Below are 17,371 nucleotides of genomic sequence, written 5' to 3'. Positions count from 1 at the left end.
GGCTGTGGGGGGGATGGGGTCGGGGGGTGCCTGGCTCAGAGGGTCTGGGCTTGGAGCTGGGGGTCAGGGCGGTGGGGGATGGGGTAGGGGGGTGCCCGGCTCAGAGGGGCTGGGCTCAGAGCTAGGGGTCAGGGCTGTGGGGTGATGGGGTAGGGGGGTGCCCAGCTCAGAGGGGCTGGGCTCGGAGCTGGGGGTCAGGGCTGTGGGGGGCTGGGGTCATGGGGGTGCCTGGCTCAGAGGGGCTGGGCTCGGAGCTGGGGGTCGGGGGGTGCCCGGCTCAGAGGGGCTTACCATGCCGCCTCCCCCCTCTCCCAGAGCCTCAGCGAGCCGCGTCCAGGAGCTCCTGCCGCTCGGCCCGCCGGAGCTCGCAGCCCCGCCCCGTTACCACGTGGCTCCGAGCGGGAGGACCTCAGGCCCCGCCCAAGCCACGCCGCTGCAGCACTGTCCAGGGCTGCTCCTGGACGCGGTGCGCTGTGGTGCCGGGGGATGGGGGAAGGCAGAGGCGGGGGGGAGCATCTGACATTCTCGTCGGGGCCCCTGTGGGGCCCGGGGCCTGGGGCAAATTGCCCCACTTGCCCCCCCCCCGGGCGGCCCTGCTGTGTGGAAAGGCCTAGGGCTTGTGGGCCATTTGAAAGAAGGGATGTTCTTAAGCTGAAGCTTGAAGGAATAAAATGAGACATGGCAGACAGGGAATGTTGGGGAAGGGGTCCCTGGGTAGAGCCCACATGGGAGACGGCAGAACAGTCGCATTGGCATAGCTGCCAAGCTTGACGACGAACAAGGTGGTTAATTCTTCCTCCACATTATCATCCGGAGAACAAGCCAAAGCTGGCTGTTAACCACATTTGAGGGTAATATTTCTGGAAATGATGGTACCATATCCTAGGCAGCTCCGGCCATGCATTCGTAGGCCAGCCAGGTTGTGGTGGTGATTTGTTGCTTTTCCTTTCAAATGGTACCAACACATTAAAAGCAGCCCATCCCCGGTTGCGGGTGCCCTGTTTTCAGAGGTGGATGGTGCATGCTGAACCTCTTTTACCCATTTCAAATGGTATGGATTTGGTAGGTGAAATCAGATGAAATTGTTAGGTACAAGTTATTACTGAGAAATGTTTCATCTTGATGGCATGATCCAAACAAGCGTGTAATCCCCTCCATTGCTTTGTCTTTACGAAAGGACCTGGTAGGGAAAGCACAGGTGGTGATATTACATGGGCACCAGCTAGCAGCAAATCATCATTATGCGCTCAGCTTAATCTGTCAGCAGTGCAATGAGCTGCGGCACCATTCTGACGTCCTGTCGGAGGAGATCAAGAGGAAGCACGTACGACTCCGGATGACCTTAGATCTGCACACCCGCCTGCAGCAGGTAACAGTCAGAACTATGATGCACCGGGAAGTGGCTGTTTAACCCCTCTGGGTGGATCTCCTGCAGACCGGACATCTTGGCTACAAGTATCCTGCATGCAATGCACATCTTGTGGTGGCGATACTCTGCTTCTATAGCTCACACTGGGACAGCGCCCCTCTTTGTCCTCCTCTAGTGGCTGTGTCACACAAGACGTTAACACATCTGCTACCATGGTTAGCTCAGGCAGATGAGGCCTATGATTTTAGGGTTGAAGGTCCCAGGTTCATGCCCTGTGGTACACCCAAGTGGGTCTGGTTGTACTCGAGTCTCCTCTGTGGTAGCCCCCTCTAATCATTCCCCATGTGATCTCCACATGTGGTGCTTAGTGTTGTTTCTGATGGTCCATGTCGCGCTGTCTGGAGTGGCTCATGAGTGAGAATACCAACCTCAGGGCAGACTGTTAGGAAGCAAGGCACAAACCCTAAAGTGGTTGTGAGTTCTATACTTAAAGTTCATCAACCCAGTAACAAGTGTTACAGACTGTCCCCTTGTGCCTTCCGATCTATCTTGTCTCCCAGGCAAGCTTGACTCTGTGATAAGCCGTCACTTTACGCCAAAATCACAAGATATTCTGGTTACCCGCAGTCCCAAAGGACCAGTCACTTACCCCAGGCTGATTTGCACTTAGATCTCACACCAGAGCCAATGCTTGTAGCCAATCTTATAGTAAAGTAGGGATATATTAACTAAAGGAAAGAAATGAGAATTATTTACAAGGTTAAAGTTTCTAGCTAATCCCTCAGAGGTTGGCTTCTGCCCTTGTTTTCTAAGTGCTTATTAAAGTAATTCTGGACCATCTCATTGACTATATAGAAGTCTGATCCTTTTAAAAACCCTATTCTGTTCTCGGTCATTGCAATATCACCTTGTGGCAATGAGTTCCACAGTTTAATTATGGTAATTGAGTGGCATGCATAGAACTTTCAGATGTTATTTATATAATATTATAGGTATAAAACTGTAAACTACTGGTATTAAGTACCTTGTTAAAAAAATATGGACACAATGATGTCAGCTATTCATCACAACTCAAACTCTGTTGAGCCCAACTAGTTAGTCACTAAACACATTAATGGCTGATCTTCTTGTTCATTTTGTCACGTTTACTTTCAGAGCAAGATAAATAATACGGGAGGAGTTATGTACCAAATTCTACTTTTATGTCAGTGGCATACGAGTGATTTTGCACCAGTGTAGCTGAGAGCAGAATTTGGCTGGCAATGTTAGCCATTCTCCGGAAATTTAAGGCCCTACTTCCCTATTATCAGAATGCAAGGGAGTTGATTGAACTTCTCATAAAGCTAATTAGCTTTCTGGTTTTCTCCAAATTGAAAAGCAGATTAAGTGAATGCTAAATTAATGGGTGATAAATATTTTTCATTTATACGTTGGTTAACTGGAGGTTTCAGCTCACTGATCTGTTTACTCCTCATTTGTGTTACACTTTTATCAGGCCCTCGAGTGCTGTGATGAAGGGGCTAATCTTCTAGCTAATCAGCCAATGGATAAATGCCAATCTAAAGAAGGTGCTCAGAAAGCTCTTCAGGATATAGACAAATTTCTTGAAAGTTCTTTGCCGTACTTAAGCTATGATCCCCAAGTCCTGTGCTATGACTTTGAATCTGTCTTAACGCCTGAAATAAAGGTAAGATACCTCACTGTCCTCTTTTAAAAATAATAATAATACAATTACAATACAGTTGCAAGATCACCAGCCTTTGTATTGTCTCTGTTATAGTGACAAATAATAATAATAATTTGCTTACCGTTGTCTTATTCGCACTCCGCAGGGCCAGATACAGTCAGTCCAGATCAAGCTTGAAAACGTTCGAAGTATGTTTGAGAATCGGCAAACTTGCTTCAAAAAGCTTGTGGATAAACAAGTGCGGCCTGTTCAGTTAGTAGCCCCTCGACCAGAAAACCCACCAAGGTCGAAATCTCCTTTATTCTCTCCCAAACACGGTAAAAGTATTTTTAAGTTTCTGTCATCTTAAAACGTTCAGCTTTGTTAATTTTGCTCTGAGCTGCGAAAGAATAAGTCTAAGTGTAGTTTTGAGAAGTAAGCTAGAATTTATGGGCTGATGTAAAATTACTATATCAGTGTTAAATGCTTAGGAGATTGCCACCTCTCAAGTTTTGGGCTCGAGTCTCTGATTAATGGGTAAGTAACGTATGTTTGGAAGTCTCCCATGTGGTGCATAGATGGGACAAAGATCCCTGTCGTATTTAAGTTTATGTTGGTCTCTGCTACTGTATGGAATGTTTTAGCTTCATAAGCAGAATATAGTTATAAGTAGAGATGTGAGTTATTGAAAATTCTTGAGCTCTTTGAAGTTTTGGGGCCTTCAAGTTTCTTACAGTTTTTATTTCAGTTGTGAAAAGGTTGCATGAGAATGGGTGCAATATTTTCTCCACTGTCCGTGTAGACAAGCCGATGCAGTTTTTCTACGTTCATTTTTGAGGCTCAAGCTGGTTTGGCTGGGATTGGTTGCATGGTATTTATCCCGAAAGACACAGTGCAGACTTCCCCCGCGCTGTCCCACCAGACAGCCTGCAGTGCTAAATTGGAAGTGAAATTAGGGTTACATGGGAAAAGGACAAGAACCTATTAAAACGTATGAACATATTTATTTTCTATATCAAGAAGTCCTCACTGAGCAATCTCATCCATATACTTAGAGCCGCAGCTGACACAGATTTTGGCTGACATTTTGCAGGAACCTAAGGAAATTAGTCACCAGATCCCACTGAAATTGAAAGGAAGTAGGGTGCTTAACTTCCTTAGACTCACTTAAAAACTCCCCTCTTAAGCCCTTATTATGAAATAACAAATGTCCCTAAAAAGCCAAATTCTGGGAAATAAAGGTCCATGGATGTTCTGCCCAGAACAGTATTTGGACCGATGTTTGTTTAAATGATGAAATTAAACTTTTTTTCCTTAACACGTATTTATATACCAGTATAAACAAGTTGTCCAAGGTAATGCTCAGTGGTTTGACTATGTAAGGCAATTAATTTATGATCTACATGAGGATCATTTTTCTTAGCATATGCACAACGTGACCAGGATTCATCACCGAATTTGGTCTGCTGGTTGGCTCATTAGCTTCCCCGGCCCAGGCCGGTTAGTGACGGGGACGCTGATCCATGATCGTTAATTATTTATTATGATATTAGGTATGTTATGCAGTGCCTTAGAGCCCTCAGCTGAGATCAGAACCCCGTTGAGCTAGGCTCTATACATGCACATGTTAAGAAATGCTCCCCACTCTGGAGAATTTATACAGTAAATAAACAAGGCAGGCAAAGATGGGAGAGGAAACACAGTAAGAGAGAGGTGAAGTGACGAGCCCAAGGTCACACACGTCAGCGTTGAGAAAAGCCCCAAGTCTCCTGACCCCTGTCCAGTCCCTGTTCAAGCATTTCCTCTGAAGCATTACTCATCAACAGTATTGTGATGGCTTTTTAAAATCAAAGCGTTGTGGCTATTTCGTAATGTTTCGTCGTTGGCATTTCAGAAACAGAAAAGTGATAAAGAGAGAACTTTGCCTTAAAGATTAGGGCAAATTGTGTGACCTGTCGCTGTCTGTGATGTTTTGGGATCATCCACACCAGTAAGGGGTTCTGTCACCGCCTGTCTGGTAACCTTGGGTACTTTAATGCTATTCTGCGGTGATTCACAGCCCTGACATCAGGAGCCAGCCCATAATCATAAAGCTCTCATCCTGGTCTACTTAGTCCTGGCAGAGTGACCCCAACAGCCCTTTCACTTCCAAGTCTCCCCAAATCCATCATCCTGAGTCCCTAATGACCAGACGCGTAGACTTTTCCTCTCTGGTTTGTCAACCATGAAGGTGTGAAACCAGTCCGCTTGCTTTGGCACTCAAACTCCACACAGTTTGCACACCAGGGACCTGCTTGGGGTAAAAATAAACAAGAAGTTTATTTAATAGAAAAAAATCACGGATTCGAAGATGAAATAGCAAGGGAAGCAAACACGTGCAAGCTACGAGGACAATAAACATAAAGATGCATCTTCAGGATGTATGTACCCTTTCAAATGAGAGAAAAATCCCTTTTCTAATACATCTATTGGCTTTGAACTGTTTCTCAGCATACTCCCTAACTGTAGGGGGATCCAGGGTTCATAGACAGCTTCCCACTTCGATGTTGTCCCTCAGTCTCTGAATAGGTTTCACTTCAAACCCCTTCCCCTTTAAAAAGGATTTTCAGGGTTTTTTCCCCCTTCGGTCACTGTAGAAATTCAAAGTGGGGAACCCCCTTCCCCCCACCTTCCTTAGTTTTCCAGGACGGGGGGTTTCTTTTCAGTTTCTAGTTGTTTCAGTATTTTCCCATGAACTCTAGTGCCCATCATTTGTCTTTTCCTGGGTTATACAGTGGTAGGTGCTTAGGGCTCATCTCATCTGGAGGGGGAGGCAGCCCTCCTCCCCCGCCTGACCACTTACCGCCCTGCTGTTAGAGGGAACTGAAAACTGCAGCACAAATTAGGAACACAAATAAATTCATATATACATATAAATACATAACCACAATCTGTATGAATATCTCATAATGACCGTCAAGTTCAGAACGTTACAGGCTTTCATAAAAGACCTTATTCAACATATTTTTATAGCATAGTAACATTGTATAGAGCTTATTCTTTGGGGTTCTACCCTGGGGATGCCTGGACCCTGAATGTCACACCATCACAGTGGCTATCTGACTGGATGTATTTGATGCTGTTCCCTTAAACACTGTCCATTTTAAAGGCATGAGATCAGTCATAACGGACAGGTACCCTGCATTAATCTTAACCCTGAAAGACGCGAACAAGCATCTGGAAATGAGCACAGCCACCAAAGGGCGAAAAGATGAAAGGCATTTCTTTTGGCAAGGTCTCCATTTCACACTGAAACATCGAAATGGCTTGATCTGAACCGGTGGGATATCTTGTGTCAAAGATCCATCCTGGGATGCACTGAGTGTGCTTTGCGTTCTGCAGACACTAGGGCACCAATTAAAAGCAAGCTACCGGCAAGCACGCTTTTTTGTGCTCTTTTCTTTTTGTTTTTTTTTAAGAGAGTAGGGACTTCCTCCTTTCATCTGTGCCCTGGGTTTGAACTTCTCTGTTGGGGGGGGCAGGTCTATTTTTAAAACTACTTTTGAAAAAATGTAAACCATAAAATAATGTAGTACCGCATACTGAAGTGCAGTAAAGTGCAATAATGTTATGGCTCTATAATAAAGTAACGTTAACGGCTGTAGTTTCAAACTTTGCCACCTGAGTCGCAGACACAGAATATAGGATGATCCCGAGGTCCTGAGCCCCTTCCAGTCTCAGTGAAGTCTCTGCTGCTGTCAATGAGAGTTGAGGTTGCTCAGTGCTATATAGGCAATACTCACATACGTGCATCTGACGCTCCTGCAAAATGTGTACAAAAGAGTCTTTGCTTATGTAAAGGGGATGGTTATACCCACAAGAACCATGCAGACATGCAAATATATGTCATGCACATGCAGATATGTGCTTTGTAGGCACCGCTGAGGAAGACACATTTTACAACTGCAGTTTAGGAATGAAGATTTCAAAATGTAGCCAGTCAAGGGTGTGTGTCAAACAAAGCAAGGCGAGGTAAAGTTAAGGACAACATTTCCAACCTATTGTATAGGTACAGAGGAGGAGGCACCAGGATGGAATTTGATCATCAAACTGCAATGAGGTTTTTCATTTGTGGCTTTCGACCAGCTCCTTTTAAGGTGCAGTTCAAGTTTGAAAATTACCAATCTAACAATGACAACTAGACACACTCCATTCATTTATTCCTTGTGTGTATTCAGTCCTATCTGCTAAACCTAATGACAAAAATCAGTTTGACTGTGATTCTCTCCTGATAGTCCTGCTGAATCAACACAACTAAGAGGGCAGGAACTGGATTCTTTTCCCTCTCGTGCATCATCAACAATTGTTGACGTAGTTCCAATCAGTTACAGCTGTCTATCTGGTTAGCACTGGTGTTACAGAGGGCGTGATATGAAGATAGTGGAGATGCACAGATGTCACATGTGCCATGGGATATAATTTGGCCTACAGGACCTTTTGTAAAGCAGTAAAGGATCCAGCTTGATTCTCAGAGTGCTGGCTGAATTTGCAGGGCTGGCAGTTCGGGAAGAAAAAGCTTGACTTGTAAAAAGAGCATCTAAGATATGGAAACCGTTGAGAGACAAATAAGTTTAGAGCGCCACAGGGCCATTCTTACGTTTGCTCTTCACTGCCGAGCCTCGCTTCTAAAAGCGAAGGGATGTTCACCCTGGCTTGCCAGTGGCATTTGTGGGCTGCATTACAGTAGCTAAGCCACAGGCCAGGAGAATGGCAAGAAGATGATAATGGGCTTCTGATCAACAGGAATCACTGGAGGGGCCTTCTCACTGACTCCTAATGTTCTGGTTGTAACTGTACAAGCGACTGTCCTCCTTGTACGTATCAATCCAAATAACACTGAGAGACAGAAAGTTTCCTATTTTAAAAAGTAGGAATTTTGCTGAATGTGTTACAGTAATTTCTACCTTTTCATTCTGAAAAACATGAGTGTAAATACGCAGGCTCGATTGCTGGAGAATGATCCCCCCCCCGTAAATTCAGCAAAAGGGAACCAGTGTTTAAAATACTTTTCTTGCACCTTCATTGCCCCATTTTTAAATTGCAACACGATATTACCATTGGAGGATATTTTTTCTTCCAATGACTTGCGACAGAACATCTGTGTTCAATCAGTGTCGTTTGTTTTTAAATATCGTCACTGATCTTTTACTTCAATGGAAGTCTCAACAATGAGACAAGTCCTTTGGTCAACCATGCTTATTAATGGCTCTATTGTTAACTTTTTTGATGCTTCAAATATGTATTCCCCACCTTCTCTCCAGCAGTCACCCTTTGCGGTTGAAGTCTTTTTCAATCTAACTGGTATATAAAGGCATCACTGGAATAGTAATTTCTAATCATTTTATTTTGTAACAGCACATTTTGAAGACGAGAAGCCTTCTCTCCATATCTGTTTCCATTCCTCTGCATCAATTTTTTCTCCCTGCATCATTTGCTCATTGCTTCACAAAAGGTGGTTCTTTTGTATAAATACTATTCAACATTTTAAATAACCTAGTTCCAGTTCCTTTTTGTACTCTCATCTGCAGCAATACGTTTTTCCCTATTGAAAAGAATCTTTCATTAACGTTGCTTTATTTTTGCCTGTGCTGACTTATTCTTTGATTTTTAACTAGTGTGAAGATGACAAGTCTTAGGAATTTTTATTTTAATTGGTCTCAAAATTGCGTACAGTCCTTCTTATAACAAGTCACACAATGATCAAGTACCTGCTTTCCCCCAAACAGGAGGGATAGCTCAGTGGTTTGAGCATTGGCCTGCTAAACTCAGGGCTCTTACTAGTGAGAGACTTTAAAATCATCGTTTCATATATTGGTCATTATGAATTATTTGTATTCAGGTAGCACCTGGTGACCCCATGTGAGATTGAGGCCCTATTGTGATGTGCACTGTATGCATAGTAAGAGAGAGGCCTTGTCCCAAACAGCTTCCAATCTAAATGGCCAAACGGTGAGGAAAAGGGCAGTATTATCTTCCTCATTTTGTTTTCGGGGAAAGGAGGCACAGAGGGTATGTCCACACAGTGTTTTTGGAGCGAGCGGGAGCGTGCTTGCAGCCTGGGTCAACAGACTAAGGTGGCTGGGCTCACGCTAGTGCTCTAAAAAGAGCTGTGTGGACAGTGCTTTCAAGCTGAGACTTTGGCTGGAGCTCAGGCTGTGAAACCCACCCCCTGCCCTAGGTTTCAGAGCTGTCTAGACGCCTGTTTTTAGAGCGCACCAAGTCTGTCGACCCAGGCTGGGAGGTTGGCTTCCGCTCGCTCCAAAATGTGGTGTAGACATAGCCAGAGAGGTTTTAGTGTCTCCCCCAATGACAGAGAGTCAGGAATGGAGTCCATATCTCCTGTGACCACAAGACTGTGCTTCCTGTCATACTGGTGATAGATGAGATAGAAAATGATTCCGTTCCTTTGAGACAAAAGCTCCATCATTTTAGATTGACTTTAGTAGTAGAAGCCTTGGTAGCACGGTGCCCCACTCTGAGAGAGCTTGAGGGCAGGGTGGCCAGCGGGATGGGTGGGGCAGAGATGTAGCTTTCTGTGGCACTCTCCTTTTATCTATTTTGCTCAGAATGTGGGCAGTAGGTAATGCAGCTCAGAGTTTCAATACCTTCTGTGGCCGCTACTCTGCAGGCTTGGTGGGATCCAGCCTGTAGTAATGCAGCTCTTGCTGCAAGGGGGAAATGGAATGGCAGTAGAGTCTGGAGTTATCCATTAGCCTAGCTCATATCTCATTGCAGAAGAGAATGCTGTTACTGTCCGCAGAGGACCCCAAGGGCTGGGAGGCAACACAACCTCAAAAATCCACTGCTCCTAAGTCCCTTCCACCACAGATGCTGTTTCAAATCCCCTCCTCCTATGTCTTCTTGCCAGTGAGATGGGGAGAGTTGGTCCTTAGTCACTTTTAATTGCTCTGATATTCCTTACTTTAGATGCAAGTATTTCTGTTGTGGGATAATATAAATGAAAGTAAACCCGCTGGGTTCCTGTGTGTCTCTCTCATCTGCTTCCATTTGAACATTCTTCTGATGACATAAATAGCCCACAGGCCCTCAATCCTTCCAAATGTGGTTCAATTCCAGTTTTTTCTATTGCCATTTCAAGGAATCTCCATTCAACCCTATAAAATGCTTTAATGATGCTAAAACACAAAGGGTGAAATCCTGGCTCCACTGAAGTTAATGGGAGTTTAAAAGCACGTCTAACATATATCTCACAAAGCCTATGGAAGTAAATGGAAAGACTTGGTGTATTTTTTTTAATAATCAAGAAAAAATAGCAGTACCTTAACCAGCCATTTATCCTTGTGGTTTAAAAACATTATACGTCTATAGGCATCACATCATGAAAGATTTTCCCCATGTTTGAGGATGACCAGCATAATAGAGTCTGGAGCTGTCCATTAACTGCTCGTATCAAAGGAACAGGTCCTGTTTGATTTAAGTACCAGTCGTGTCAATTGATGGAGCCAGGAATCTCTTTTTAAAGATTTTGTAAGACTCAGCAGGACAACTGTCTGGCATCCTTCATGTTATTCATCTTCAAACTTATCTCTTCAGACAAAGTTGTCTGAATCTTGGTTATAACCGAACATTATGGGTCAGTGCTACAGCTGGTGTGAATCAACATAGCTGCATTGGAGACAATGGAGCCAATTTACAGCAGACGAGCCTCAGGCCCTATTGTTGTAAATAGGGCTTTTGTAATATAATCACAGGAGGTAGTATTTCTTCAGACAGGTTATTAGAGAGGTATAGCTCCTTATAATTTGCAGAGGCTTCACTGATTTTGTTTGTTTGAGTTACAGTATCCCCTACCTGGAGAGATGTTTCTTTGCACCCAATGAGCTTTTCTTTTATGTCCTAATAATCTATTGCTTTTATTCCCCTTTTCGTAACAAAATTGTTTGATATGTCTAAAGTATTTTTTTTTTTAATTAGGAGTGTATTCAGTTTGCCTTTAGCTTTAATTAACTGATTATACACTCTCTGGACCATTTACGTTTATGCAGGTGATCTAATTTTTTAATCTCTTCCTGCACTGCTTCCTTGGTTAGTTATACATTGTGTAATTGTGCATTTTTCTATCTAAGGCATGGATTTTAATTCCAGTTTAAAGTTTTCATTTGACATCTCTCTCCCTGGGAAGAAAACGTCAAGAAAATCTCACAGTGCTCGTAAGGTAAAAATTGTTAGTGAACCTTGAATGGGTTTTACATGGCAAGATCTGAAATCATATTTTTCCAGGGATTGATAGAACTTAGATTCTGGGTTTTTTGGGTGAGATGTCTTGCATCCTTTTTACTCACACCCTGATTGACTTCAGTGGGACTATTCATACTTAAAAGTTAAGTACATGCCAAAGAGTTTTCCTGGATTGGGGCCAAAATCACTTTTCTTTATCGATTTCCTGTTTTAGGCCTGGTATAACAATGACATCAATTAAGGAAATAATCCTTCCTTCAGGAATCTTCAATGCTTTGAAGACTAGAAACAAAATTCTAACCCCTCCCCCTCCCTGTTTTAAGAGTTGGAAAAACTAGCGTAATTTGGATCTTTCTTTTTAATTCTGCAATCGGTTTTATCTAAGAAGGATGCATAAAGCACACTTGTCAAGGATTTGGGTTTTTAAATAATTTAACATTTGTAAGTTTGAAGCCTGTTGCTTGTGTCCTTATCAGAAAGCCAATATTATAAAAGAGAGAGGGAGGGAAATAAACGAATGGAGTTTCTTGTTTTGCTTAATAGCAGAAATAATATTGAAATAAATAAGTTAGGTATTTATTACAAGTATACAACATACTGTTGCAATTCTTATTTTATTTGGCACTTGTAATTCTAACTACTATGTAATTATTACTTTAATATGTAGTCTATTTATGTAGCTAGAAATTTATCTGAATTTTCATATACATTACAACTTATAGTTATCTATGGCCTTTGCACATATATGTTACCTAATAAATGTTGTACAATTGTATTACAATATCCTGATCATTTACCTGTATTTATCTAAATTACTCATGAAATAGGAAATTCAAGATTAGTCTCCACTCAGGCCCCAATTCAGCAAAGCGCTTAAGCATGTGTCCAAGTCCCTTTAAAGTTAAGCACAATCAGGCCACCACTGTGACTCTGAAATTCTCTCATAATGCCCTGACATATTTATTTGTAGACTATGAAATTGAGCATTATTATTTGTATTATCATACAACCTAGGAGGCCCAGTCATGGGCCAGGAACTTCTTGTGCTCACCACTGTACAGACACAGAACAAAAAAGACAACCCCATTCCCAAAAAGCATGTAACCGATATTTTTAGACAGTAACCTAGCCAAGGAATTTCTGGGAGAAAGTTTGTCAGGACCTTATGCAGTATGCCATTTTTAATTTTAGCTCTCGTATACTGCAAGGAAGTTCCGCGGTTCAGCATATCTTATCCAGGACACCTTCCCCAGATGGTTCTTGTGTTTATTTCAGAAACTGAGCTGATTGATATTGGCTCAAGCATATCCATCTCTTGAGTTCTCTCTAATACGTACCATTTCCATTCTAGATTGAAGTAATGCATGACTATCAAGAAAAAAGGAATTCCTTGCAGTCTTTTATTTCAGAAAGTGAAGACAACTTAGATATACTAAAAGGGTATGTTTTGTTTCATATATTATCCTAGTAGAACCTCATGTAGAATATCATGTGTTCAGAAGATCTGCTTAATGCAAAAGCAGAACCTCTGTTGGAAGCATCACAAAAGGAAGAAGACTATTGTAATTATTAGTTGACTCTTATCCTCAAAATGCACTCTCTATCAATGGAAAAGGAATGTTCAGTGCAACAATTCTCTTGGCTGGTGTGTAAAAATCAAAACTCATCAATAAAGTTCCTGTGCCAATGTAGCTTAAATAAATATGTGAAAACAGTGATTAAGAGGGGACTTGCGGAGCTCTTTGTAAAAGATTATTTCATGGCAAGGGAGAGCAAAGGGAAGGTCTGTGAATAGAACACAAGTGCAGGTTTTCACATCTGAGTAAAACACTTGAACAAATGTCCTGAAATAGAAGCACGGTACTCTTAACAATTTCATCTTTCTGTTAGATCCACCATCAAAGCTAAAACTCCACAGTTTGGCTTTGTTGTAGGGGTCTGACCTAGAATGAGACAGACAAGCAGTCTCAAGTTTGCTGCTGTACGAACAATGAACCTCCACTAATATGACATGTCTGTCCATTCAAGCAGCTGAGCTGAGACGGCCCAGGAATGCTGAGGACATTGTTAAATTTCTCTCTTCCCTGTATGATCTGGTGCATGTTCGGGATGGGGGCTGGGCCAAGGCTGGAACATGTTTTTATTCTTTCTTTGTCTTTCCACACCTCAGGTGTACAGTGTGTCCACCAGTTTTCACCATTTATTTTGGTCGCTTGCTGGTTTGTTCAGGCTTCTGTGTGTCTTGTTCATAGAGTTGGCTTCTAATTTTTTTTATTGCCCATGTGAAAATGATTAGGGCAAGTCAGTTTATATATACTACTTAAGTGTGCATCACGTTGACAGACTCCTGAGGCTAGTAGCACAACTGGAAGAGTCCTAGGGAATAGGCAAGAGTTTAAAGTTACTAAAATATACCTAGCTGTTCTTTGGATGTGAGCACAGCCTTAGTGCTTTTAAAGAATTTGAAGGAGCTGCTGACTTGGAAAAGTGCTGTCCTTTCACTGCATGTCCAAAGCATATTTGAGGCTGACAACATCCATCCCGTTGAATGAGTCTAGAGAAGACATACATAGATTAGCAGTCACTGTAGCACCTTCCAAGGGTCAACCTCAGAGCTAGTCTTCACTACCACACACCACTGTAGCTTGTCTGGTGAAGACGCGCTATGCCAACGGGAGAGCGCTCTCCCATCAGCATAATTACTCCACCTCAGTGAGAGGCGGAAGTTATGTCAGCAGGAGAGTGTCTCCTGTTGACTTAGCGTTGGCATGGACGATGCGTAGGTCGATGTAACTTGCATCACTCAGGGAGGTGGCTTTTTCACACTTCTGAGCAACGTAAGTTACATCGATTTAAGCGGTAGCGTAGACAAGCCCTCCGTGTTGTCTTCTGTAAACCCTTGCTATTCACCATGTTCTGAATGCAGTCTTTTGAGAATGCACTACGTTTGCCTCACTTTGAGAAAGATCCTTTTTGGCCAAGATTTTGTTGGTGCTCAGAAGAACTGGGAACATGCAGCATTTAGGGAAACATGGGGAGAGAGCCTAAGAAGTTCAAAATCCTTTTTCAAGGCTAAAACGCAGTGCTATTTTTTTAAGCTTAAATGAACCATGTTTCATAGACTCATAGACGTTAAGGTCAGAAGGGACCATTATGATCATCTAGTCTGACCTCCTGCACAACACAGGCCACAGAATCTCACCCACCCACTCCTGTAACAAACCCCTAACCTATGTCTGAGTTATTGAAGTCCTCAAATTGTGGTTTAAAGACCTCAAGGTGCAGAGAATCCTCCAGCAAGTGACCCATGCCCCACGCTGCAGAGGAAGGCGAAAACCCCCCAGGGCCTCTGCCAATCTGCCCTGGAGGAAAATTCCTTCCCGACCCCAAATATGGCGATCAGCTCAACCCTGAGCATGTGGGCAAGACTCACCAGCCAGCACCCAGGAAAGAATTCTCTGTAGTAATTCAAATCCCACCCCATCTAACATCCCATCCCATCCCCATGTCTGAATTTTAACATAGTAATTCCCCTCAAAACACAGTTCAGAAAATGATCCTTTAGTGAAATTTGTTAAGAACAGCCAATTTTTTGATGTGTAGTGAGGAGAAAGTGGAGTTCTTAAGTAGTAATCTGTTTGGGTGTTATACTTTATTGATAGAAAATGGACACATTAAAATTAATGGTTTGTTACACAACCAAGTTGGTCTTTACAATAAAATACAGGCATGCAGGCGGTTAAATGGTCACTCGGAATTCACCAAGTATAAATAAAATGCACATAAAGAGCAAAGGGCCCAAACAAAACCCTTAATTCCACATTTAAGGTGCATATGGCCCTCTGATCTGAGATGGATTTAATCTGTTACTCATTACCTGTCCTACTGCATCTGTACTCATTCTGCCCCTAATTGTTAGAGTGTGGCTAATTTCAGGCATATTTACCGTGAAATTGAAATGCAATGGCTCAACCCTGCAAACATAGATGGAGCATTTCTGATTGTTTTTTTTATTTCAGCCATGTCATAAATGAGCTAATAGAAACAGAGAGAGTGTACGTAGAGGAACTGTTCACTGTTTTGATGGTGAGTTACTTAAAAATTCCTCGTGACTGCTCTCTGATGTGTTTTCTGAAAGGCATCTGGCCAATTAAACAAAAATGTGATTTGGTCAATTTCTACTTTGCTGTCATATCCGGGGTGATCTTGAATTTTTCTCCCATCATTTTGATTCAGATGACATGTGCACAGTATGTGTCAGTACAAGCTTTTAATCTATAATTTGGGTGAAGCCTTCTGTTCACAAACGTATGTCTTGGTAACTAATTTTATCAATGGTTGGAGAGGAAATATACAGAATAAGCTGCAATTTGATCATATGCACAAATACATGAATGTATATGTATGTGTATATAATATAATATACCGGCTTGATAGATTGAAATCCCCTCTCTCCCCTCCCAGCCCCAAGCTTTTCTGAAAACATCCATTTCTTCCCGAGACATGGCATTTTATATAGCTAGGCCCGGTAATGGTGATTAAAACTGAAATGATTGATTTCCATTAAGCTGACTCAAGATTTATGTTCCTGCTGCATCTTAAAGTCAGTAGTAAATTCATATTTAATGTAAGATATGCCAGCATTGCTAATAAGCAGTTGTGCAAAAGACACACATTTCAAAGCTGATGTAGGTGAAGTTATATATTACTGAATTCATTATTCCGAACTGGGTGACTAGATCCATTATATGGGCCACATTTTGTCATCAGTTGCGTGTAGCATGCATTGAATTCTGTGGAAGCCACATGTGTCCGCACCCGTAGTTAGAAGCAGTCCCTGAGACTGGCTACTTGTTATAAATCAAGCTTAGAGACAATAACAGGGACAGTCCAAAGCTCTGCCCAGTCCCTGTTCATTTTCCCTGAGCCGTTTATTCTTTTGTGTTAGTTCTCCTTGAAGTTATTGTCTCTTTCCAGGGATGACACAATTGGTAAATATTTTTTGCAACGGTGTTCTAATGTGACCTTAATGTAGAGTGCTGTACTTTAATTTACAAATAAAATATAACTATTTACAGTACAATAATATCCCTTATGCCACTGCCAGGTTACTTAGCGCCGATTCCCTTTTGGAAAATGCAGTTGATGTCAAGGGGCAGATGCTGTAGCAGAGGGGGGAAAAAAACCTTAGGCAGCAGGAATCAAGGAGAAAGGGATCTGGTGTTCCGAGAGTGTATTGTTGAACAGCAAAAAAGCCCATTGATGTTGTTATTTGATATCTATCAGTCTTCTGCTTTGTTACAAATTTCCCACCGCATCAGACCTTGAGAGAATATCTCTAATTGTTTTCCATTTAACAAGTTGTCAGCGGTGTGTCTTGCAGTCATAACAGCAGATGTGTAACCAAGACAAATATTCCTCCAGGACCTCTCCCTCCGTTGTGCGGTAGAGAGATGCCAATGGCAGTTTGTCTTATCAAAATACAGCATGTCTCCGAAGTAAATGGTGTTTTAATGGGCGTGTCTGTGTGTACTTTCCTTATCCCATTGTAGATCTAAAAGTTTCAGAAATCAACTGTTACATAATGTGTAAACACAGACCAAAGCCATGCATGTGTATATGTAGATGAGAGGGCAACCTGGATCCCTAACAGTAGAGCAATTTTCTTCCATGTGAGAGCTCTGAATTCTGTTCCCAGACTTGGTTCTGGTCTCCTTTCACTAGGAGGGTGGTGAAGCACTGGAATGCGTTACCTAGGGAGGTGGTGGAGTCTCCTTCCTTGGAGGTTTTTAAGGCCCGGCTTGACAAAGCCCTGGCTGGGATGATTTAGTTGGGAATTGGTCCTGCTTTGAGCAGGGGGTTGGACTAGATGACCTCCTGAGGTCCCTTCCAACCCTGATATTCTATGATTCCTTGCCCTGTCACATACAGGGAATGATGCTGAGCAGAAGCATCATATTCAACCCCTAGGTGCAGGAACATCTCATGTTGCTCTGCAGCTACTTCCTCGTGCTGTCTGATGAAATGTGAAGCCCTCCCCATCAGACAAATGTCACTAATACTCAACCTCTGAGGGCGAGGGAAATTCAAAGAAAAAA

The 17,371-nt window shown here is 42.6% G+C and overlaps 1 protein-coding gene across 1 annotated transcript in view; it reads left to right on the top strand.

The window, feature by feature from the left end:
- MCF2 (MCF.2 cell line derived transforming sequence) overlaps positions 1-17,371 on the top strand; it is an 82,105-nt gene that overhangs the window by 52,652 nt on the left and 12,082 nt on the right. The window contains exons 11-16 of the mRNA XM_026652975.1: positions 1,178-1,369; positions 2,865-3,056; positions 3,202-3,373; positions 11,162-11,250; positions 12,625-12,713; positions 15,293-15,359. Of these exons, the coding sequence (XP_026508760.1) occupies positions 1,178-1,369; positions 2,865-3,056; positions 3,202-3,373; positions 11,162-11,250; positions 12,625-12,713; positions 15,293-15,359 (801 nt within the window). The remainder of the gene's footprint in view (positions 1-1,177; positions 1,370-2,864; positions 3,057-3,201; positions 3,374-11,161; positions 11,251-12,624; positions 12,714-15,292; positions 15,360-17,371) is intronic.

This window comes from Terrapene carolina, unplaced genomic scaffold (assembly GCF_002925995.2).
Source record: "Terrapene carolina triunguis isolate 2854851 unplaced genomic scaffold, T_m_triunguis-2.0 Scaffold131, whole genome shotgun sequence".
NCBI classification, from domain to species: domain Eukaryota; kingdom Metazoa; phylum Chordata; order Testudines; family Emydidae; genus Terrapene; species Terrapene triunguis.
This window is presented reverse-complemented; position numbering and strand designations above follow the sequence as displayed.